This window comes from Aquila chrysaetos, chromosome 18 (genome assembly GCF_900496995.4).
Source record: "Aquila chrysaetos chrysaetos chromosome 18, bAquChr1.4, whole genome shotgun sequence".
In the NCBI taxonomy this organism is placed as follows: domain Eukaryota; kingdom Metazoa; phylum Chordata; class Aves; order Accipitriformes; family Accipitridae; genus Aquila; species Aquila chrysaetos.
Window position 1 is genome coordinate 18,011,253 of NC_044021.1, and position 25,160 is coordinate 18,036,412.

A 25,160-nucleotide genomic window follows, 5' to 3' on the forward strand; every position below is an offset into this window, starting at 1 on the left:
TTCTAGATTCCCCATCACGCCTCACGTAGCGCAGCATCCCCTTCCTCCGTAAGCTTCAGCCCAGCCAGGGCCACAGCAACGCTCCCTTCACCAGGGAAGCCCTGCTCTCTTTCCAGGAGCTCAGCTATCGTCCCTCCAGCAAAGAAACAGGAAGGCTGACTCCTGATAACAAATCCCCTTTTCCTTGTGTGCTCTGCTTAAAAATTGCATGTTTTAACAGGATCACTTTTTGTTCTTTTGTGACACAAAGTACTCTTTCCATTTCTGTAGTACAGCTTTGCAACCTACCTGCTCATCCCGAGCTCACAGCTAACTATTTAAATGTGAAATGCTTCAAGACCAGATACTTTAAGGAAAAAAAAACTGTCTTCTGAGGGTGTTTTGCTGGCTCCCATGACTTGCAGATACAGACCAAAACACAGCTTAAGCCCCTTTTCACAGTTCCAGACTGTGAGATCTGGTGAGTCATGGAATTGCTCCATTTTTCCACTCACAGCATTTTTTTGCTGGGGCGGGCATTTATTTTGTTCTTGGTGTCATCTGTTGTTTGGAGTTTACTTGGAGCTAAGGATACAGGCAGGGGCTGCTGCACTCTGCCTTCCCGCTGATCTGCCCCAGATAATATATGACTTTTGTACAACTATTGTATCCTGTGGCTCACATCAAGCTCTTAGAGACAAAATTTCCCATTAGGTAGGGAATAGGCCATGGAGTGGTCCAAAAATAAAAGCCTGTCCCTAGATGCTCCTAATTTTTAACATATGTCTGCTAGATTTTTCTGACGTAGACCACATACCTTACCCTAGTTAGATATGTTGCATTGTAACGCAGGGCACATTTCTGAGGTCTTTGGGCAGTATGCATTGGTCTAAGCTGAAGGAGCATGCACGGTACAGTCCGGTGGGTGTTTCCAAGGACTCCTCCCCTGGAGCACAATGACTAGACAACATGTGAAAAGTAACTCCAATTAATTACCAAAACCAAAACCTGGGATAAGTAGTAACCTTTTGCATATGTAAATCAATTGCATAATGCTAAATAAGGCAGGTGCAACAGATTCTAATATGCGAAGGCTTTGTAATGTCAGCACACCAGACTTAATGAATCCCTTCAAGTCTTCACACAGTGTGGGAAATGGAGATTTCCACATTGGGAAAGTCCATCTGTGGGCAGCAAAGGCCTCCAAAGAAACTACCTGGCCGCAGCTCGTGGATGAAACAGGATCTGTGCGCAGCACAGCACTGGGCCAAAGGAGGTCCCCGTGACACCTTCTGCTGGGCCCACAGCAAGGAAGAAGACTCACGGCCGTTTGGGGAGAAGAGCACTACTGAAGGACTAGCAGCCAGTCCAAGCAGCGTGGGACCCTTGGCCCCGTGGTGTAAAGAGTGCCCAGTCCGAGGGCTGCTCGCAAAAACCGCAGAGGTCTGTCCCCAGGACGGCACGGCGGCACAGGGGTGTGACACAGAACGGAATTGCTCTGAAAACACGCGTTTTGAGGAGCTGTTGCGAAAAGACGTTTAGCGAATAGCAATCGAAGACCAAAACCTCAAACAAGCTCAGATAAACAAAATAGAAGCAGTAATAAGCGTGCGTTCCTGCTGTGTGAAGAAAAACATCAAACCTGCAGTCTTCAAATAAATACAAGCATCTGTCTAAGCTTAGTTCTTGCATTTACCAAAAGGTTCACGTAGCACCTTATCATCCCAACTACAAATAATTGCATCCAGGGAAAATTTAAGTGGCTCTCATTTTGAAAGTCCTCTGGCACTACCAAGCATTATTACTTCCTATCTTTTTTCATAGTGTATCAAACTCTTATGTTATGTCCTATAAAGTGTCCTAGAGCTAAATGTTCTTCATCTGTGCCAGCGTTTCGCTCAAGAATAAAATGGGGGGGGGGGGGGGGGGGGGAGAAAAAAAAGTTTGTGCTCTACTTTTCCTAATGATACCTTGTTTTGTAATTACTAAAAGCATCACAGTCCTTAGACAGCTGCTGACACACAGAAAATAAGGTCCTTGAAACTGTTTGTTTCATCATATTTTAAGAATTAATACCTTAGGTCATGTTAATCAGTTTCTGATATATGTAGTTTTCAAAATACACTTCAGGGAAGAAAATGCTGGAAATGACTAATAACAACAAAAATATGAACTTTATTCGTTATATATCTAACTCCGAATGTGAACATTACCAAAGTACTTTGCCACCTTAAGTATTTAGGAAGCCTTAAATAAAAAATAAATCCACCTCATTCAGTGAAACAGAACATCCTCTTTTTCCAAGCAAGAGAGTTCAAATTTATTAATTTTGTAGCTATATTTTAAAATGAGTGTCAGCCCCTGCTAGATGACTGCATGATAAGTGTCCTGAAACTTCAGGAAAAGGCACTAAATTTTTCACAGCATTTGTGTTTCATTTTCAGTGTAATAAAAATATGGTGCCCTTTTAATAATGAATAATAGATCTCCTGGTATGATTTACATGCGTGGATTAAATGTCATGTTTGAAAAGTTGCTGTTTTATTCATATTGAATTTCCCTGAAGTAAAACAAAATGGTACCCCAGCTACTGTTACAATATTGCTAGTACCTTGCCACACTGATATATAAATATTAACCAGTTGATATACTCTTTAAAAATCCACAGATCTGTGAACTGTTCTGTCAGCAATGGTGGCTTTATATGCATATGAACTGATTTAGTGCTAACCTGAGTTCCAGGTACATTGGGCAAAATGCATAGCACCAGAGCTCACATACTTCTGGAGCTCACATTTTTTTTGCTGACGTGCCAATTTTGGAATTTTGGGGAGCCCACCACTGACATGATTGTCCCTGCTTCTCCTCAACAATGCTGGACTAACATCCCAAGTGACTGGACAGCTTAATGAATGTTTTTTAACTGTCACTTGCAGGCAGTCTCATTGGCTTATAGTGCTCTTCACAATAGCTGAAAATTTCTTATCTGAACATCCCCTTCTGAATAAAAACTCGCTTCCTAATAGGCAATATTTTTTTCTGGAGAAGTGTTCTGGAACAGTTTATAATTTATTGCAAATTCTTGAAATAGGAACATCTTCCTTAAAGGTTCCTTCTCTTAATAGGTGAAACTTGTGATGTACAACAAAATATTTTGGTCCTGAGAATTGAAGTTATAACTGAAAACTTCTTTTTTTTTTTTTTTTTTTTTTAGAGAGAAGCATTTTAGCCACACTCTGATTTTTATTCCATTGAAGCCAATGAATATTTTGACTCTGAAAAGTGAGGATTTCTTCTTACTGTTGTAATTGTTTCATACAACTATTTTAATGTTTACTGAACTTAAGAAAAGCTGACAAAAAAAAAAAAAAAGATTTTTTTTCCTGAGCAAGATTAAACTTTTGCATACCGCAACACATTTGTGCTCTTCAAGTCATCATTAGGCTGAAAAATGTAATCTGGACTTGCTAACACCAGGACATGGATCCTATGGAGTAATAAGACACTGCTTTAAATACACTCTGAACAAAAAATGTTTACTGACTACTTAGGTCTTATCTATAGCAGGATCTTAGCCACCATGAGACAGTAATAAGGAAATAATACTAGTGAAATCCTTGGTCTAGGGTAAAGATGATGCAGTCATACCTGTGCAGGCGCTGCCAAGGACAATCTAATTGCATAACTACCTTACTAGATGCACAGTAAGCACCTCATCTCCTCTCCTATCCTCTCCTTACTCAACTTTCATTCTAGACCTGAGAAAAATCAGGCAGTGCAAGAGAATATTGAAAGTTTAACAAAGCTTCTTTACCACCAGAGTTAATCTACTGTATTTTTTGAATCTCAGCTTGAGTTCACATTCAGTTTGTGTTATAACGTAGGTGAAGCTTCCAAATAGCTCTTGCTTCACCTAAACTAGACAGACCTAAATCCACCTAAGTCTAAGGTCCCCTTGCATAAACTAAATATATGAAAACATCCTTGAGATGCTGGATCTAAAACGAGCGCCCTTCAGATCATGCTGTTAGTTGCTGTTCCTGAAATTGTAGTCATTGGAAACAGCAATTGCATTTTATCACAATCCAAAGCTTTCATACATGTTTTGTCCAGCATAATTTAAGGAAAAAAAAGTGACTTGTGTGACTGTCTGGCCTTACTGAAAGCCAAATAAAATTCAGCTGGGGCTATTAGGAGCCACTGTCTAATATGTACTCAGAGGTTATTGGGGGAGGTAGGTTGACAAACTAAAAAGGAGGACAGTGAAGGAGGGGAAAGAAGGGAAGCTGGAAAGCTGGAGCAAAGAACATTGATTAATGAACAAAAAACATTTCTGAAAGGTCGGGTGCGCAAGTCAGACTAGCCCTGAGGCAGATCTAACTTACATGACCAGCACTTTCTGTACGCAGCAGGTAACCCATGCTGACACCAACTTTGCCGACATGACAGGGTTATTATTTTTGGAAGGATGTAGTGTTCTGGAACAATTTCTCCAATATATTAGTTAAAATGAAGCTTTCCTTCAATATCAAGCATGCATGTCTTCATTTTCACCATGTTTACACTGAACTCCTATCATTCTGGCCAATGAAAACAAAAGCTTACTCTTCATTTGTGAGCACTTGTATTTCCCCCCCTGTAATACATCCCAGGGCAGCAGTGCTGTATGTAAGATTGTGTTCAAACACAGATGCTCATGTGGAGGTCACCAAGATCTCGCTACTTATGCTAAGTTTTGCAGTAGATGCTAACCACCTGAAGCTTAAAATTTGCCTCATCTCAGCACAGATCCTGAGGGGTTCTTTTGAAACACAGCTTAAGGTTGTGGGCCAATACCAGGGTGGAAGAAGAGAAAGGTAGAATCATTCAGGGTACACCACCTACGTCTTCAAAATTACCTGGCAGAGGATGTTCTCTAAAATTATGACATTAAGCTTTTGCTGTCCATTATACAGTAAGGAAGACAGGGAATCACCTGAAGGTCATTTAATCAAACTTCTCCTCCTGGTCCTGCATTTTAAGTGGACTTGCCTGAGACCTGCACCCTGGTTAACTAAGGTAAAAATGAAGTCTGGTGAAGGTGGTAATTAAATGTCCTCTGTGAGACTCAAAGAGGACTTCAAAGCAAACCCTGGAAAAGTGGTAAAACTACCAGGGGTTTCTCTCAGACCTGTGGATGAAGCATAATAGCCACCTCTAAGCAGTTACTGAGGTGTCCGCACAACCCAGTAGAGACTAACAGCAAGAAAAGTACGTGGACTTGGCACGTACTCCTCACAAATGCCCATCAGGAGTTCCTTTGCACTGAGGAGCAGCTGGACAGAAGATGGGTCAATGTGAACTAGCTCTTGTTTAGTACAGAGAACAGATATATGCAGTCTTGAGCTGGGGACGTTCCCCAGGTAGGAGCAAAAGCAGCAGGCAAGACCCAGGAGAAACACGATGCTGAAAGCAAGGAGGCAGGGCATTCTGGAGTCGTTCAGTTGTGCTGCCCATAGTCTTCTCCTTCCAGTGAAGCCTGAGAAGACAGTACTTGGTCTCTGAGGCAGTAAGCAGAATGTGTGCATCCTGCCTAGGGAGGAATCCCAGCTCAGTGATTTCTCCGACAGATACGTGTACTTGGTTTAACATCACGTGACAGTCACATTCACAATTTCCCTCTCTATATACATGATTCTTTTCATACCAACAGCTGTATTTACAGACGCTGTTCATTATCTATTACAGATGATAAACAATTAAAAAGCAGAAAATGTGACTTAGCAGCACTTTACATATCACAAACCCAATAGCTGAAGTGACCTATCCGCAAGTAACTGAAAGCATCAGTACCATACATAAACGTTGCTTTAAAGCATCAGTGCGAAACATAAATGTTGCTTTACTTGAAAGCTCTTTGGGATAAGGACTGACTGTCTGTTCAGTATCTACACAACACTTCACACAATGGAAGGGGTGGAGGAGGAAATCTACCATTCAGGTCATACAGCAAAATAAATAATTGAAAACGGAAAAGACTCTCCTCCTCATGCTACCAATGCCTCATAACACACAAAAAACCCACACTGAGAGTGATGGGGGTTGTTTTTCAAACCGTAAAGAAGCTTTCACGTGCCAGAGACTTTATCTGAGACCAGTGTTTCAACCAGCACTAGGCATTAGCTACAACAGTGAGCAACTGACACACAACAATCCTGCCACACACAGCATGCTTAGGCAGGAAAATATGTGTGCCTCAGTCGCAGAAGACAGAATAGAGCCTCAAGTGTTTGGGCTCCTTCCAAAATAATCCAAATGCTGCTTTTTTGGCAAATGGGGGTCAATGGAGCTAAAAACTCACAGAAGGATTTGGGCATTCATGTGTTTATATACACCCACTCGTTCATTTATTATTCTAAAGCTACTTTACAGAAATCAAATTACATAGCTGACAAGCTGCATAGATAAGAGAGAATAAAAGTAAAATTTAAAATTAGCTGACAACACTATATGATGTAGTGTATATTTGGCACTTTTAGAGTGAGTGATGAGGGTTAACCTAGGGGAAAAAAAATTGCACCTTCCTAAATTGCACCTTAAATTATTAAATAAATTATGAACATGATGGAATGCATTAAATATATAAGCCTGAAGGAGAAAGAGCGGATGTGTTTTAACTTTCAAAGCAAAGACAGCATATTTAAGAAGTGTTGCTTACTGTCTGGATACTTTGTCCGAAGTAGATTTCAGTGTTGTAAAAGTTTCCGTCATGACTAACAGGCAGCGTTGTCCTGGCCTGAGGCTGCTCCTTCACTTTGGGCCACTCCAGTGAGGCACCACCTAAGCGGCTGAGAACAGAAACTTTGAGGGTGTAGTGGCCTTTAGGGACCTTATCTTTGACTCCCCTCAGGCATTTGATGTGAATTTCTATCGGCTGAGGTGCCTTGGAGCAGTCAACCTAGGGAGAAGGCTCTGAGTTACTGACCTGGGTTGAGCTGACTTTAACCATACAATTAGCAAGAACAAATTTCTTCAAGAAAATAACTACCGAAAAGAAGACAACATGCATCTTGTTCAACCTGCAATTACTTATTGCTAACCGAGGATCTGCAATTAGGAGGTCAAAAGTCATAGAGATGACAGATAAAAAAATAATGCAAATACTACTAATAAAATGTTTGGCATCCTTGGGGGGAAGGTGGAGCTGTTGAAGTATGACACCAGAAGCCATTAGCCTGCAATAATAAGGCAGACTTAACTGGAAAACAACACCTTCAAAAATATAGCACGCTTTGCAAGACAGGCACAATATGTGAAGTGATGAGCAGGCTGCAGGCACAGAGTGAAAGACAGGGCAGGCCATGTTTTTATACTAATTATTAGCCTTGCCAAAGCTATTACTGCTGTGTAATATGCAGACTATCCTTTCACCTTCTGATTATCATATAATCAGATTCTCTTAAAAATAGTAATCAAAGTGCAACACGTGTAGAGTTTAATAACAACTCCCTACAGGCACCTTTATTCCAAGTCCAGACAAAAGCAAACATCTGCTGCTTGCTGTTGACAAGATGTTGTCTGAGTTACAGAATGTTTAGTATGGAATAAATGCTGTGCTGCGTATCAGAAATGCCTTTCTGGTGCTTTCCTTGTATGTTCAGCTTATAGCGTGGAGGTTGGCAGAGGGGAACAGACACAGCGGTACGATCCTTACAAGTCTTGCCTGAATAAAGGCGTAGGGTCTGTCCCATTACGCCAGCAGATACTTCAGTACTGCTCAAATGCCATCTGCAGGGTCAGGCACGTAACAGGGAGTCCCAGTTTGGCTCCAGTGTTGACTTCAACGGATAAAATTGCTTCCGCATTAACTAATTATTTAGTGCTTCAAATCAACAATGATATTTTCCCCCTCCCAAGGAATCAATTTCTTCAATTATTTTGAGAAAACACTAGTGCTAGGCCGCCTTCTTTTAATGCAAAGTGACGCAAGAACCCACGCCACACTTCAGAATCAAATGGCTACCTTGACTACTAGGTTTAGTAGTCTCACAGTTTAAGCCTACAGTAGCTAATAATCTCTTCTTTAATCCTGTCTTGGATTTATTTTGGAAGAGATAGCATATTTCCATATAGATAGAAAGCTTCTGGAATTAAATTAAGCAGTTAAATAAACAGTTGAATTTGTTAAACTTCTTTTGTTTCTCAACACAAACCATACTTAACAACTAATCTGAATGACAATTATTTTCAGCTTAATTAGAAAATCTTAATTAACAATGAAGATTTAACCTTAATATTTTTGGTTTCTGAATCATATATAAAAAAATTAACATTATGTGAATAAATAAGACAATCTTTTTAAACCTCAAGGCAGGATTACTGATGCAGGCAGACTTCGTTATTAAACACATTCTAAATTAAACGCCTCTATGAATTTTATACTGAAATATATTGTGATAGTTTTGCATGCCAAATGTGACATTTTGTATTTTAGATTCATCTTCTGTAGTAATTTTGGAAATGTCATACAAACAAAGATTTTGTCATTTACCAATGGAATTACTATGCATGGCCGGTTAGCCATCTCTTTTCTGGCTCTTCTGGTTGTTTCAAGTCAGCAAGCCATAAAAAATCTTTATCTCTCTGAAACACAGCAATTTGGAAGATAATCGAATAGTGACTGGGGGGCAGAAACGCCAGTCTGAGGAATTATACCACAATCTCTCTTGCATTTACAACCTTCCTCAAAGCGAGTGTCAGTTGAGTAGGAAAAGGAGATAGAAGATTCATCATATTTCAAGCCTGTCTCATTTGCATGGTGGCATAGCTGTCTCATCTCCTGCTGAAAGACTTTGCTTGGCCAGCGCTGACAAACTGTTTTGAAGAACTCTTGCCATGCCCAAATGATTCATCATTAATAGCTTTAGACATTCTCTTTAAGCGTATGGTTACTTCTGCTGGAAAGCATATTTTGAAACCTGCTAAATTCTATCCTCTTAAACTATGAAAAGAAAAAAAAATAAAAAAGCAAGAACAATGCAATGCAATTGATCTAGTCATTTAGCAGTTTGCATCAGGGAAAAAGAGCACTCGTGGAGAACTTCACCTTCCCACAAGGTCCTGCTGCTCCATTTAATCCAGTATCCACACCTGCGAAGTTACCAAAGCTGGCTACCATTTCTTCTTCACATCCGTTCTGCTCTGCTTTCAGTGGCTGACTTCCCACTCTGCAGCAGTTAGAAAGGGAAGAGGGAAGAAGAACTGAAATGAACTACAATGCAGACACAGAAAGCACTTGCCGTTGGAAATACATCACAGTTGGATGTTTTTCTTGAATATATCATAAGCCTGGCAGGGCACCCAGGAGAAACAACAGTGTGCTAAAGAAAAGAAATGGCTAGGCTTCAAAAAGCGGCATACAAAAAATGCAGTCACAGCCCCAGTAACACGACCAATATTTGTCAGTTTGTGCCACAGGTCAACATAAGGAACCTAAAGTTTCACTGCCCGTGTATAATCAGCTCTGTCTGGCGTTGGGGCTCGGGTTCTAGGTTAAGAATATTAAAGTAGGAAGCCATTGCCTCTGTTTACACTTTGAGGACCGACTGACAGCTTCAATAAACTTGAACTGGTTTTTGGAAAACATTGGTTCCTTGGGGATTGGGTTGCTTTAAACCACTGAAAAAAAAATCTTATTATATATATAAATCTTACCCTTTTTTTTCAGAAATCTTATAAATTTTTATACAAATCTCATATCATTTATAAATGTTCTAAAAGATCTTATTTTAGATATATTAAAAAATATATATGTCATATATATACACACAAACAAATTTTCAGCTGTATGTGAACCATTAAACTTTCCTTGGCATTCATATGTTAACTTCTTGTGTAGTTAAAGTAATTTGGGGGGTAGTTATATCAACTCAAAGATATTTTTTTTTTTTAAAAAGAGAGGTCCCTGTAGCAACACAAAATGCCAACAAATAGTGTAAGAACAGCCCTACACTGGATAACCCAATGCTGCCCTGCTTAGCGCACAGGATACACAAAAGGCACAATACCCCATGGAGAAAGCCTTGTTCCTAGAGCACAGCAGGAGCAAATGCAAAACTAAGTCATTTACAATAAGCACTGTAAATCTGTATGCTTTGGCAATCCCGTCCTATCTTTCAACAGACACAGAGCAGCGAGCAATTCCTCTGTCCCTGCTCGGCACCAGTATCTAAGTAGAAATGGCCCTAAGTAAAAACATCTGTAGATGCTCTGCTGCCTTCAAAACACTTCAGCTTTTGCTTCCACAACCTGCTCTAAAAGGCTGGGGAGGGTCGGTCAGCTATGCCGGTGCTGGCGATGCTCCGGCCACGCTTGCAGGTGGAGCCGGGGCAGGCAGCAGAGCATAGAGAAAGACACGGTGGCTCTCAGGAGCTGGAGGTTGAGCGGGCTCTTCGTGGCTGAGGGCCAACCACGTGCCACCCGGGAGGTCAGGGGAGCTGCCTGCAGCATGCTGAGAGGAGGCATGCGGAGCCAAGGAGAAATCACTGCATCACGTACAGCTGCAATTCAGGATTAGCTTGGGCATCTACAACACAGGCAAGCAGAGGACAGGCTCTCTTAGGTTGCCAAGCCATGTATGCAGTTAAGTTTTTAGCCACAACAGAAAATGCTAAAATTCGGTGTTCATTCAAAACAAACAAACAAAAAAAGAATCAAGAGTCAAAACCAACAACATTTCCCTGGACTGCACTTCTGAAACATTCCTTCAGCATTTTCTGACTTGCTTTTGGCAAATTCAGCTCCAGTGTCTTCATTCCTGTTTCATTCTTTGCATGCTAGGTGATAATATGAGAAGCCTCCACATTTGTAAAATTAACCTGGTTCTTTATCAAGAAAATTACAGAGACTCTGCAATCCTGCTAAACAACCCAGACTCAGGCACACATGCTAGCTAGGTAACACAGTTCAAATTCCCCTCTTCTGAAACAGGTGCTCCCATCTCCAAGTTCCTGGCACATTCCTACAAATCAGTTTCTACTCAGACTTCGCCTATGGCTTTTTTTTTTTTTTTTTTTTAGAAACATATATATACAGATTTACATCAGTAAAATTACCACTGATGCATAGATAAACTGTTTTCCAGATTCCTCCACCAGTAGAACTGTATCATGTAAACACCCAGGCAATAGCTGAATCAGTTAGAAGTTCTGTGTAGTCACTAGTCCCAATGACGTACATGGGAATTTTGCCCAAGCCAGGACCGATAAGAACTAAGGACAAGATTCCAGTGCTAAGGGCTGAATACAAGAAGCATGGAGTCAACCACCTTTGAAGTTTTATCCTCGAGCTGCAGTCAAGTCAACTTGGGTCCACTTGTCCTAAATGGAAGTAACAGAAGATGGTTCTTGAATGGCACTAGCTAATTCATAGAGCTGAAACATCTGAGAAGTTAACTTCTCTCGTTGAGAAGAATGGTCTGTTTGGAACTTTGTACTTATTTAGTTTCTCATGATGGAAATTATTTCACTTAATTTAGTTAGAGCGCATTGACACAGGGGTTCATTAGGACACCCATTTGCCTGCAATTCAATTTAAAATTAAATACACTTTGGTGTTGATTTTATTACTTTTAAACTACTGTATCTATTGCCTTTATTAGCTGCTAATACACAATTATGAAGGTAAACAGTTTTCAGTACTGAACATCAAACATTTAAATAACCACATTTGATCTCGTTTTGGGTTGTACCATTTTTCTCCTTTTCCTGGGTGTTAGATTCAAGAGAATAACTAATTCAGTGAAGTTAGGCCTCTTTTGTGCTCACCAGCATGCTCATCAGCTGTCACAGCAGAACATAGCTTCCTTGGCTGATTCCATGAGGGTTATTTATTTCCTCTATTCATTTCTTTACAGGTAATTTGATGCATGTATTTATCTGAAGGTCACGTGTAGCTTGATCACAAAAACATTGCTCCAATTCATATTTCCTTCACTCTCTAAGGGTAATTCAGAGGCAGGGATGAAGGGCACTGGGAGAAGCCATTTGGTCACCTTTTGAAGTGCACTGTGTGTAGCACTTAAAAATTACAGCGCAAGCTGGGTATCTGAAAATGGAGGTATCCAAAACAGAGGCCTCTTTCAAAAGCACAGGCTTAATTTTTCTAGGCCTGAGGTCCTTTGTTTGGGAGAAGTTCCATTCATTAATATCTGTAAAGCACTGAAAGATCTTTGGAAGGAAAGCACATTAGATAGAAGTACAAAGTAGCCCTTATCTGACATACCTTTGAAAGAGTTCATGAATCCTGGCTCGCAACTTTTGTTTCTTGTGGTGAGAGACTTCCTTGTGGTGCTTTGAGTCACACATGCCAAAAAAAAAAAAAAGAAAAAACTTACAGTTTGTTTCCAAATGTACAAAAAGAACATGGAAATAAAAAGCCATAAATGTGCAATTTTCCAAAGGTTTGCCTTAGGTCTTCTGGTTGAACGTTTTCAAGCAGAAGGTTGAAGCAATTAGGAATTTCAGCCACCATTCTTTTATTCCATTATTTTTTCCATATATTTTTCCATGTTTACTCCATTATTTCCAAGGGGAACTGAGCTCTAATCTTGTTTTAAAAGCTTGATCAGTACAATGTATATTTGTGCATGGCAGTGCCCTACAGTCCTTATTTTTACACCACCTAACACATACTCATATACATGCATACATATGCATATGCATGTATAAGTGTGTTTGTACACACACAACAAAATAAAACACACAAAACAGTTAGGCATAGACCACCAGAGAGCCCACAACTTAGAATCATAGAATTGTTTAGGTTGGAAAAGACCTTTAAGATCATCGAGCCCAACTGTCAACTAAACCCGCTAAACCATGTCCTGAAGTGCCTTGTCCACGTGCTTTTTGAACACCTCCAGGGATGGTGACTCAACCACTTCCCTGGGCAGCCTGTTCCAATACCTGACAACCCTTTCAGTAAGAAAATTTTTCCTAATATCCAATCTAAACCTCCCCTGCCGCACTGGCCCCACTTTAAATCTGCTCCAAATCTTGATGTCCTGTCTCACCACAACTGTTCTTCAATGTTTGGTAAGAGGGACTGGCATTTTTAGAGGTTGCAACATGTAGGAGGCTAACTCACGTGAGCAGCCATCTCCCCCCATGATTCTGCAGCTCTCCAGCATGAAGCTGGAGGGCCTGACGTTATTTTACTCTTGCACAGCAAGCTGAAAAAGTCTTTCCATCAAGAAGCCAGCATCCAACTCTTTTGGACTGTGTTTTCTGTGCGAAACCTGAAAACAATAACCCTGCTAAAGGTTGTAAACTCAGGAAAATAAAATTCTTCTCCCTGATCTGCACTGTTCAGAGATCTTGCTGAATATTTAAGGACATTTCTCACGCCTGGGTCTTCTACTGGTGTCCCCAAGACCAAAATAAAATGTGCATACAACACTACCAATATACAAGAAGGCTTTGTACTGTATATCCTATACTGTCGTCTAAACGTAAAATTATGCTCCACTTACACTCTCATCAAGCCTCAAAGCCAAAAAAAACATTTTGGTAGGGAGACAATGTAATAGTCAATGGAGAAAAATTCCCCATTGGAGGCTGCATATCTGGCTGTTGAAGTCTCTCCCTTCTTCCAAATCTCTAATTTCTTTGACAAATGTCTGGCTGTTTTCAAGGAAGCTTAGGAATCTCTGTCGAAGACTAAGGCAAAACACCCTGCTTATTTCCAAAATGAAAATTGTCAGAGTATAAAAACAAACTACAAAAACATATTAAAAAAGCCTGTGCAAGTAGCTTTTAAGGTAACTTTTTTAACCCTGTAAAATTAAAGCAGAGACAACATCATTGCCTTAAAATACAGTATGATTTGTTGGCAGTCCCAGCAGAGAGCCTCAGATGGACGCGATAAATCCTCCAGGCCCTGGTCAAGCATCACACATACGCGATTACAAAGGTGACACGACCAAACTAGCTCAAACCAAGACCTTCCAGCTCTCCATATGGCAGTGGTGTCACGGGCAACTTTCCCTTCACCACTGCTCCTCCGTTAGTGGGAACCAAGCCCTCCTGCTCCTGACCAGCTTTTAGCTGAAGTTCACCAGGAGTCCCCGGAGCAGGGACTGGGACCCATTTCTCTCCCGCCCCCACAAACGCTAGCACTGGTTTTCTTTCCCCAGCCCGGTGAATCACCACCTACGCCGCTTCCCCGGGAAGGGCTGGGACCTGGCTCCAGTCCCAGCTCCGCTCCAGCAGAGCTGGTAGCTCTCTGGTTCGGGCGATCGGACCCCCCTCGTGCCAATTCCCACGGTCCAGCGGTGGCTGCAGCCACGCCAAGAGAAAGGGCAGGTTGTTCCTCCCCGGCCGCCCCACGGGGATGCGCTCTCGCAGGCGCAGGGGACCCGTCTCGGCGGCAGCAAGGACCGAGCGGTGACGTTCGTCGCCCTTGCGAGGTGCAGGCACCAGGCTGCCGCGGCCGAGGTGTTTGGGAGGTGCCCAGCAACGGAACTCAAAGTCTCTGAGAAGGTTTAATGACAAAAAACTACCAACCAAAAGACGTCGGGTGTTTTCAGAATTCGGTGGCAGATGGGAAGGTGTTTAAAGTTTCAGGCTGAGGCAGTTAAAGCTAAAGTTCAGAAAGCGGGAGGAGAACTTGGTTCATAATTTGTCTCCTGGATGCAGCTCTTGGTGGTGCCTAACACAGCAATTTTTGAGGTGGGCACTTAGATTAAGAAATAAGATGAAATAAAAAACTCATTTCATGTAAAAAAATCAAGTAACCATAATATTACAACATTCAGACATTACCAGTCCAGGCTTACACTGAGCCAGAAGTAGAGAAATTTTTTTTTAAAAATTGATTATATTACCAGACTCCCATAGCTGTCCAATCCCCTTGTTTATCTTCCTAATCTTAATTAAATAATGAATATTCAAAAGAAAATATGAATCGGGGTTCTCTGTATGAACTGCACTGTTTTCCATCACTCTGCCTCTGAAGTGGCAATGGGAATATGATTTAAAACTATTTCTTCTGGATCCAAGTAAAATATTTGTCACAGTGTGTCATGATAATTTTTAAAAAGCTCTATCATCTACCTAATAAATTTGTTAAGTTTATTCAAATCTTATTGAACAGGAAAAGTGCAATGAGTCATGGTTAATATTTCTTTACCTACACTAAGAAATAAAATATATCAAAAATTCAATGCTTAGGGTCCTATTCAGAAAACCTCTATGAGTCTGTAATACATCTTCTACATGATTAAAAAAAAACAGGAAACTTGCTTTAAAATGAATTATTCACCACCTTGAATAAATTTCCATCTTTCCTATTTGCAAAACCCCAAAGTCAGTTATGTAAATTTTAACCTACACTAATTACCTCAGGGGTGTGCAAGCTAAAGGAAAGTAGATGCAGTAGAAAAAAAATCCCAGACATTTCCATCACCAGGAAGCAATTTAATAGAGGAAAAAATGTGTAAGTTTTCAAAAACAGAGCAGCCCATATATTTTTTTTTTTTAAATGTGGAATAATCATTGCTGCAATATCCCTTGAATCAGAGATTTACTGGAATAAGCCCAAGTGCTTTTTCTCAATGGCATATACCATCATGCACATAGCTAAGCTCTTGTTTCTCATCATGACACTGGCATTGTCTAGACTGTAAAAACGACCCATTGTTGAAAACGGGCGTTCCCAACAGGAAGGCATGAAACATAGTTGAGCTTCAAGTCAATATAGACATTGAGGGCCCCTTCAGAAAAAAAGCGACAAAAATCCGGGAACCGCTGGATATCCTTCAGAGGTCGCCTGGGATGTACTGAAGAAAGCGAGGTGTTGTTTGAAGGCAGAAGGGCTCAATCACAGCACCGCTTTGTCCTATTCTCCTTTCCTGATACCAGGCACTGCTTTAGCTGTGAACCAGCTCCTTCACACGTCTTTTTCAGTTTCTTCATTGGCTATCTTGAGGTCTAATTACACAAACAGCCCATCCACTGATTTCAGAGAGCATGATCAAGACCAGTATTTGAAAAAGGTCTTTCAGTTTGGGCTCAGCCTAGAGACACACAATGGTAAGTATTGTTTCTACTGCAGACAAAAAGAAGAACCTGACTCAATACTATTAATCAGTGCTGACTGGCTATTTTCACTGTGAAACTACCTCACAAATGGTAGGACTATGATTCCTATAGTAATTTTCAATTTGGAAAAAAAATTACACTAAACCCTGCCCAAACACATCCTTTCCTCTAAGGAGAAAGCCCACAGAATTCGGCAAAGCTTTGAAGCAAAATGGAATTGGTTTTCTATCGTTTAGCAAAAATGGAGCATTTAGGAAAAATATTTCCCCTTCCCTTTTTGGCGAGTCCTAGCACTGGTATTACAACCTCCTGGTGAGGTACTCACCCCATTGCAATTTGAAACAGCCAGCTGAGCTCTGGCCCTGACGAAATCATACTCCCTGGGAGGAGTGATGTGCGGGTCCACCACCTTCCCGCAAGTCCTCCTCACCAGGTCAGGGCGCAGCAGAGGCAGCGTGGAGACACCACCGGGGAGGTCTCCAGCAGCCTCCCGCCACCCACAGGGATACCACGTGTAGAGGATCCCGGTGCTTCCCCTTCACTCCCCTCCTTGAGAAATCACATTGGTACATCACAGTGTAGGTAGTGCTGTCTTTCCAGCTGTAAACAAATGCCTAAATAAAAGCTTTTACCTAGGATTTCCATCTCTCCATCCCAAAACGTTTTGCAGTGATGGAAATCCTGTTCACTGCGATTTTACAGACGGAAGTGAGATGCCAGTGAGCTCACCGAGCAAAGCGTCAGCAGGACTAGAAACAAAACCCATGTCTCTAGTCCCCCACTGGTGCCATCTAGTCCTCCTCCTTCACAGTCTGGCTGCTGCATGGAGATTCACTCCCCGTGACTTTCAACATCTAGTGCACTGTATACCACAAAACAAGTAAAAAAGTGAAGAACCGTTTGAGATGAAGAAAAAAAAATATTGCAAGAAAAGTTAACATTCCTTTCAGGCAAAGTGAGATTTTGAGAGGCTTATCCTCTCCATGTTAACTAGAGAGATCACAGGGAAGTGAGGCATTGAGAGGTAAAGTGGGATGAGTGCCCTTCACTGAAAGCAAAGTCTCTAGTAGGTGGATAAGGCCTGCTCTCAAAATTGCACTGCCCGTTGCCTGTTGGAATTTGGGTGACCTTGTCTCGGAGATGGCCACATACCAGGAGGTAAAGTTGTGTCAAAATCCTGGATACACGGTAGTATTATTCATGGTGCACCCTGCCAAAAACATGCCACGAACTCTCAGATGCAATTTTAAAAGAGAAAAAGCAACAAAGCAACCCTCTCCCCTGCCCATGACTTTCCTTCTAAATAGAAAATTAAACCAATTTACTGTTCATGAGCATAAAATTAAGAACTTAGACAACTGAGCCATTTGTAACAACTAGGGGAAAAAAAAAAAAAACAACTCATACTCTCTTAAAACTGATACTGCAGAACACAAAGCGAGATTTACTTTAGTCATGCTATAGCCTTATTACACTGAGTAATACAGATACATTTAGCGACAACATTATAGGCTGATCATTTTGATAAATCTGTAAAACATTGCATTATCTCTAATGATGCAGTGAAGACCGAGCTACCAGTCAGCACAGGAAGGCAGTATCCTGCTACTGAGGTGGATGCTTTTTTAAGACATATATATAAAAGACACCAATTTTGAACAATTGTGGAAACTAGATCCAGCTGTAAAGTAGGTGTGATAAACAAGGACCTGAACTTCCCCAAAACTCAGAGATGTTTTCATTCAGGGTTTTGATCCAAGATGATAGTACTAACAAATTAAAAGAACTTGAATCATGTTGCTTAAGATGCAGTGAGGAAACTCTGGAGGCATGCCTGTTGCAGGGCTACCCAGCTTCTGCAAAATAAAGATTTTGCCTCTCCTACCTCAAAACAGAGGACTCGCTCTTCTCATTTCTTGCCGTTCACAGAGAGATCACCTGTGGTTTCTTCAGAACCACCAGATACTCCTTCAGATGCTTATTTCACAGTTGAGAAGATGTAGCTTCAAGGTCATAAAGCTTTGATGTCCTCATCAAAATCTACAGAGTGTTGTAAGTGTATGCAAGGCCATTTATCAGAGTGTCTGACAACCATAGCCGAGCACTGAAAATATACAACACTGAAATGGCGTTTGCCATTGATAAAGAGACTTCAAGCAGAAATGTCCTAGCCTGTCAAAGCTCCGCAAGCTTAGATGTCTCCAGATTAACCTAGAAATCACGAGCTACTAAGAAGCTTCCGGTAATTTTAGCCTAAATAGTAAGATATAATGGAAGATGCTAACAAGATATAATTGAAGGTGCTAAAACACATTTTATTAGGGAACACATTCCCTCCAGTATAAACTCATGTAGCACAAGCAATGCTAGTGGAAACCGAGTGAACTATGCAAATCTATGGATCTAAAATGAATAGTTTACACTAAAAATTAAAGAGAAAAAATGTTTATAAGCTATGTCATCAACTTCAGGGTTTTACAATCTTTTCTGCTTTCTGGATACTGACAGCAAATCCTGGCATGAACAACTGAAGAGAAACTGAAAGGAAATACCAATCGGAAATACTGAGACTTTTTTTGTGGTTTTTCCCCATTCTTCCTCAATTTAAAAATGTTTGTTCATTTCAGCACAGAATGTTTTTATTATTTCTATAACCTTTTCAAAGTCCCTCATGAAACTTTACTCCTTTAATCCTCTCACTGTTCCCTAAAGCAGGTATCTAATTTTAGGTCTGTTTTGCAGATAGGGAAAACTGAGTCATAGTAACTAATTTGCTTGTTACAACCCCAAAACCCTGATGTTTAGGTCTGAGGTTACAATCTATCCCATCTTTCTGAGTCCCTTTTCTTTTTCTCTGACTGCTTCACAAATTTGTCTCTGTAATTGTAATCTAAAAACGCAGGCTTTAACTTTATCCAATAACTTCCATTTGTACTGGCTTTCACATCATCTTCTGTTTCAAGTGTGCAGGCATGCACTTGAACACTTCATAATTAGAAGAGACATTCACTTACAATTAGTATATGAAAATTACAGAGAGGGAAACAATGCTTTAAGTAAAGTTTACTGTATGATTGTCTTAAATACAACAGTGGAAATGACAAGTTGCCATGCCTAATGATTTTTCTCTGTAGAGAACAGATCTCCTGCAAGTCCACATCTTGCTCCATCTCTCTGCTGAAAGTTGTAGGTGGAAGTTGTTTCACATTTTCAGCTGAAATGTAAGCCCTCCCTCTCCAATTTGAATACTGACACGAGCAATTGTATCATAACATCATATTATGCTGATGTTTGAGTGAACATATGCAATTTAGTACATGTTCTTGTTGTAACCACCTAATCCTGAAAGCCGTGTCTTGTCTAAGGGTCTAGCACAGTAGTGAGGGAAACCAACTGTGCTAACAGATCGCCAGCAAGTTGAGCAACAGTGATGATTTCCCACCTTTGTACTAAGCAAGCAAGCAAGCATGCATGTAACGCAACTGGACCGTCTCTCCCAGTATTTCTACACCTCTCAACTTACAGGTGACCTGGTTATGTTTCACACTAGCAAACTGGTGTGAACAACTCCAAAGCCCTTAAAAACTCAGATTACACATGGAAAGCCTCAAAGTTAGCCCTGCTTTAAGCAGGAGATTGGACTAGATAGCCTTCAGAGGTCAGGTCCTTCCCCACCTGAATTAATCTGTTCTATGAAGTAGAGGTCAAAAGTACCATCCAGCATAGGTTCCGCTTGACATATTCAGCTCTACTGTAAGACTGCAGAAGCAAAAAAGTTACAACATTTAGAGCAATTCATTTATCTGTAGCTCATAAAAATCTGTGTAGTCTATTAATGCTGTTAAAGAGTTTCCTGTCATAAAAGCTAACCAACAGTAGACTTAGCTACACCTGTGACTACAGTTTGGCTCCAAATGTATTAAAAATACAAATAAAACCTCCCTGGAAAAAAAAAAATAAAAGTAATTCTGGAGAATACATGAGCAACTAAAAAACCTTTTTTCATTGGGGTTTTTTTTGCAGGTTTGTGCCTCTATACATCAGTAATGCTTACTCTTTCCTTACAGTCTTCATCTGAGTTCTGCTTCTTTTAACATGTGGTCAGTACTTGATGAAGTCACTTAAGCTTCAACAGGACTTGGCAATCACTGATTCTCTGTAAAGAATCTTTCCAATTGCCTCTGTTTATTGAACCATAGAAATAGACTTCCTTACTGGAGTTTATATTAGGATAATGAGTCAGAAAGCTGACCAGTCAGATTACCTTAAGCAGCAGCAAAGGCAGTATCATCATTTACAGTAGCTGTAGGATTCATTGTTCCAGCTCAACAGAATATCAAGAATTACTTTGGTTGTTTAATTGCTCCTCTGAACATAAAGAGTGGAAAAACACAATAAAAATTAAGTGAACTCCTTTTTAGTGCAAAAATATAAGAAATATAGAATATTTGCATTACTTCCATCTAAATATTTACTTAACTAAAAATCCACAAACTGCTGAACAAAGCAATCAAAAGAGAATTACAATTAAAAAGAGCAGCTATAGCAATATTATGGGTATTGTGACAGCACAGTGACAGGCCCTTTACAAACATACGAAACATCTTTTCCACAGTTCTGCTTATGTTCACATTCATTTCTATGCTCCTCCTTCTGTCCCACTCAGTTCTTAAAAAAAAAAAAAAAAATGTGTATATCTGAGTGTCCAGAAGCAATGGGGGAAGAACCTTAGAAAATTGGAGGATTCCCAGGCATTCCGCTGAGGAAGCAGGAGCAAGCCTCATAGAATAAAGATATTCAGAAGCCTCAGGTTGCCAGCCTATGTGGTAGAGAAGTCCCCTAGCTACACATACTAGCATCTTGGCCAGGCTTTGGGTCTGTTAGGTGGGTCCTGACGCACATCTGAGAGCCATGGACACCCACTAGGCAGGACATCAGAAGTCCAAGGGCCAGAAGCCCAATAACCCAAGCTTTGGGAAGTTGACCTTGTGTTTTTTTCCCCTCAAACATAGGTTTCAGTGAAGTGCTTTTTCACCAGTCCAGGAGCACTCTACCTAGCAGGACTACAATGAATTCATTGAGTTTAGCTTAATGACAGGTTTCAAAAGGAAACTAGATGCTAAGCACTTCTGACAGGTGTAGATTTCAGTCTATCTGTGCCCTTGTTCTTCCTCTGTAAAATGGAGATACCCATAATTCCTACTATATCACATAAATTGAATGGAAACCATTATACTAACAGACTGTAGAGATGCTTTGACACTCAAATGTTGAGTGTAGCATACAGGTAGCTTACCTAAAATGAAGTCACCCACTTTTAAGATGTGGTGTAAATGAAACATTGCCAGCTTTTGTATTCTTGACCTGCAATCCTCAGTTAAAAAAAAAATATATATATATATATATAACTCATTTGAACATGACAGTCATTTAAAATCTTCGCAAATGTCAAAAAGAAGTAGCCAGGTTTTGGCTGAGGAAAAAGCACCTTCAATTCTGCATTGCTCTTAGGTGCACATATTCATACAAGTATTATGCTCAAGAACGATCACAAAGGATTGTACAATGCTTAGTAGGCTGCAGCTTTGATGAGGGGAGGTCTGCAGATACCATCAGGATTTAAATGACAGTAGTATCCAACAGGGTAGAACATGCAAGCAAATGTGCGATGATGTTTTATATGACTGAGGCCTGATCCCACTGATTAAATTCCTGATTGGCAGGTAGATTTGTCATCATCTTACATAGTACCAAATTTTACGCACATCATATCCACCATTAACCAAAGGAAAACTGATCACTCCATCATCATATAAATTGATCTCACTGTGACTTGGCAAGGAGTCAGAGCAGTGATGATATTGACCCTGTCAGAAGAGTAGGTCTAATGCCCAGCAGCATTAACCTTTGTTTAACCAAAAGGTAAATCACTTGATGAAAGGCAACATTTTATTACTATCCACCTGCAACAAATAGCTCATTTCTCTACCACTATAACTCAACTGCTGGTATTGAAGAGCAAAACTTGCACTTTCTTTCAGAGGCTCTTGAGTAATTCACATTGAGGTCATGGATCAAAAGTGATTATATAGTCATAATGATCAAGTCCCGCAAGGTGTTATACCCAGCACAGAGGGCTAAATGTAGCGACTGAATCCTGTAGAGAAAGACGGAGATTGTGAACAAATTACCTTTAGTTAAGAATACCGACCAAGTTGCAGGAAGAGCATAGCCAAGCAGAAAAGATGTTCTTGACTTCTGGGGCAGTATTCATCCTTCCAATTGCCCAATTATGATTTTTTCTGAGAGAACCTACATAAAACTGATAGTCACTTTTATTGTCTCAGTTCAGAAACAGCCGAAAATCCTAGAGCTGGTATTTTTCCATAGCATTTGAATTAATGACTGGTAAGATTATGTTGCCAAAGGCCCATCAAGTGCAATCTCACCCCAATCACCATTGTATGCTTCATCCTTGGCAGTCTCTCATGTTTTGAGAGCATCTTTCCTTTAATCAAACACATTAAGCCAGAATTACGTCAGGTCTTTCCTTGCATATTTCTCTGCTCTGTAAGATCAAGTTCTGCCCATAAACATGTGTCCCTGCATTGTCTCATGACAGATGGTTTTCTGCAGCATTCTGCATAACCAGCCTTGGTTGTACCTGCTCAGCTTCTACCACAACACAGTCCCAAAGTTATGATTTTCTTTCTTTCAATAGAGTTTATTTTTCTTTATTAAAAGCAAATGTCATGGGGCTTTTGAAATCTGTAGGCCTACATGATAGGCCACAGGAAAGAGTACTGCTTTCCAAATTTAATATTCTTTAAAGTGTTTGTTAACAGAACATTGACGTCTGCTTAATGCTTTCTTTACAAGAATCTATCAGATCTCCCCTTACGTATTTCTTGCCAATTTACAAAACAGAACATGAAGTAACAACTCAGCTTAAAGTTCCAGAGCTAGAATCTTGCATAAACCTTTTATTATTATTATTATTATTATTTTGGAAAGTACATCTGCTCTTTCAAATACTTTTAATCACGGTGATCTCATGCACTGAGCTGCTGTTTAGACAAAAGCCACCCATTTACTGCAGAGCTACAAAGCAGAGAAGAAAAACAATGAACTAAAGGATAGATAGTTAATACATAGCTGTCCTCTTTGTGCCAACGCTGCCAGCAAAGCTCCAGTGCAAATCAGATGCCTTATTGGAGAGAATTTTTGGCAGCCTAAAAAGAAACAGCAGCAACTCAAATGTGTTTCTGAACCTCACTTACAAAACCAGTCTTATGTACCGTAAACTGTCAATTGCTATTTTTAACCCTTAGGCTCCCATCTTTTGTTTTCATTTTGTCAAGCAAAGGAATGTGAGAGAGATGTCTATTAGACTCCTTCAGTCAGCCTGAGGGTTAATTACTCAGTTTGGTAGACATTTGAAAATATTATGTTACCTCTAACGGCAAAATTGATAGAAGCTTGTTTCAGGCTCACTTTATGTCATTATGGCAGATTAAATTAACTAATCATAAATTACAATGGCTAAAGTACATCTGCTACTCACTAAACCTACAGAAGGAAGAGAAGGGGGTTTTTTTCTGAATAAGAAGTAAACACCACACAGCAAATTAAAGACTTTTTCAAACCAATAAACATACATTCAAGCAACAAAAGTTGGAAGTATCCCAAAGATGACAGCAACAGATTCTGAAGACCATGGCAGCAGTCTAACACTGAACCTGTAGCTGCTGCGGAAAGGTACCAACACTACAATGCTACAGGGGCATATCCACGGATCAAAGAGTAAAGATGGTCCATTAAAGAATAAAGAAGGTCAATTAAAAAATAATAAGCATGCTCACATTATTGTTAGATGTCTTTGAATACCAATATGACACGAGGTGCATGTTTGCAGCCTCTTCTTCCTGTGTCACTTTCCATTTTCTGTTCAAAGGGACTGATTGTACCATTTCTATGAGCTTCCAAGAAAAGGATGGACATACACATCACTGATCTAGAAGATAATATAGATTTTACAGTGATCCTCGTTACCCCCCCGCATTGCAGGATGCAGATGTGACAGCTGATACCATGTCAGTATGATTGAATTCCTAAACAGGGCACGGACAACTGAAGTTAGAGATGCATGGGAGAAATGGAGAGAAAACACATGCATTCAAGACTCTTCTGTGCAGTATAAAGTATTGAGACCCTATCTGTAAACTCATGGTATACCAGCTCAATCAATCACATTAAATGAGGATTTTCTTTTTTTCAGACCAAAATAAGGAAGAAAAGCAGTATTATATTGTGTGATGTGGATTCACATACGCAGTTGTTAGTTAAAAAGCAGAATGTTGTTTCGGGATGACCAGATAGCTTGCTCCTGTCTAGGAAACAAACTTTGCTGAACACCTACAAAGAGAGTTCAAGTAAGACCATCAGCTTCCCAGTGACCATGTTTATAGGGAGGGTAAACAAAGGACTGACAAATCTATTGTGTTCCTTCAGGTGTGACAGAGCCTCATGAAGCTTTGAGGGCATCCGAATAGCCCAAACTTAAAGTGTGAACTCTCAACAAACCATAAAGTCTTCTGGAAAGCTGCATCGCTCTCTGATCACCTGTTCCCAGGTTCCTACTCCATCAGTCCCTTGAGGCAGATGATGCTCTTAGTATCATCTGAGTCCTTTTCCCTCATGTTTCCCTCCCATTTCATGTTCTCTCAACAATATTCCCCAAAGCACCTTCTATGCATGATGTGTACAGCTACAAAAAAGTCAGAAGGAATGAAATACAGCTACCCAAGGCTTTAGAGGAAAGCAGCAAGGAAGGGAATTGTGTCCCTCACCGACATGCAGAAGGCAATGATGAGGTTTAGTCCTGCATTGAAAAAATTCTAAAAACTTCCTCTGAAAATAAAAGAAAGCTTAGATCACCATCAGTCACTGGATAACCTATTTTAAGCCCATCAGAGCCAGCGCGCTGTTCTCATGTTGCTAATTAAAAATGATAGATTCATCAATTAATCTCTCTTCCTGTCCCCTAGTCTCGGTATGAGATTTTTCAAAGGGACAAACGGTAGTTAGGTACCCACAAGTATC

The 25,160-nt window shown here is 40.3% G+C and overlaps 1 protein-coding gene across 1 annotated transcript in view; it reads right to left on the reverse strand.

The window, feature by feature from the left end:
• LOC115353088 overlaps positions 1 to 25,160 on the reverse strand; it is a 188,313-nt gene that overhangs the window by 115,215 nt on the left and 47,938 nt on the right. The window contains exons 9-11 of the mRNA XM_030042066.1: positions 12,241 to 12,308; positions 9,065 to 9,185; positions 6,677 to 6,916 (exon numbers count right to left, since the gene is read on the reverse strand). Of these exons, the coding sequence (XP_029897926.1) occupies positions 6,677 to 6,916; positions 9,065 to 9,185; positions 12,241 to 12,308 (429 nt within the window). The remainder of the gene's footprint in view (positions 1 to 6,676; positions 6,917 to 9,064; positions 9,186 to 12,240; positions 12,309 to 25,160) is intronic.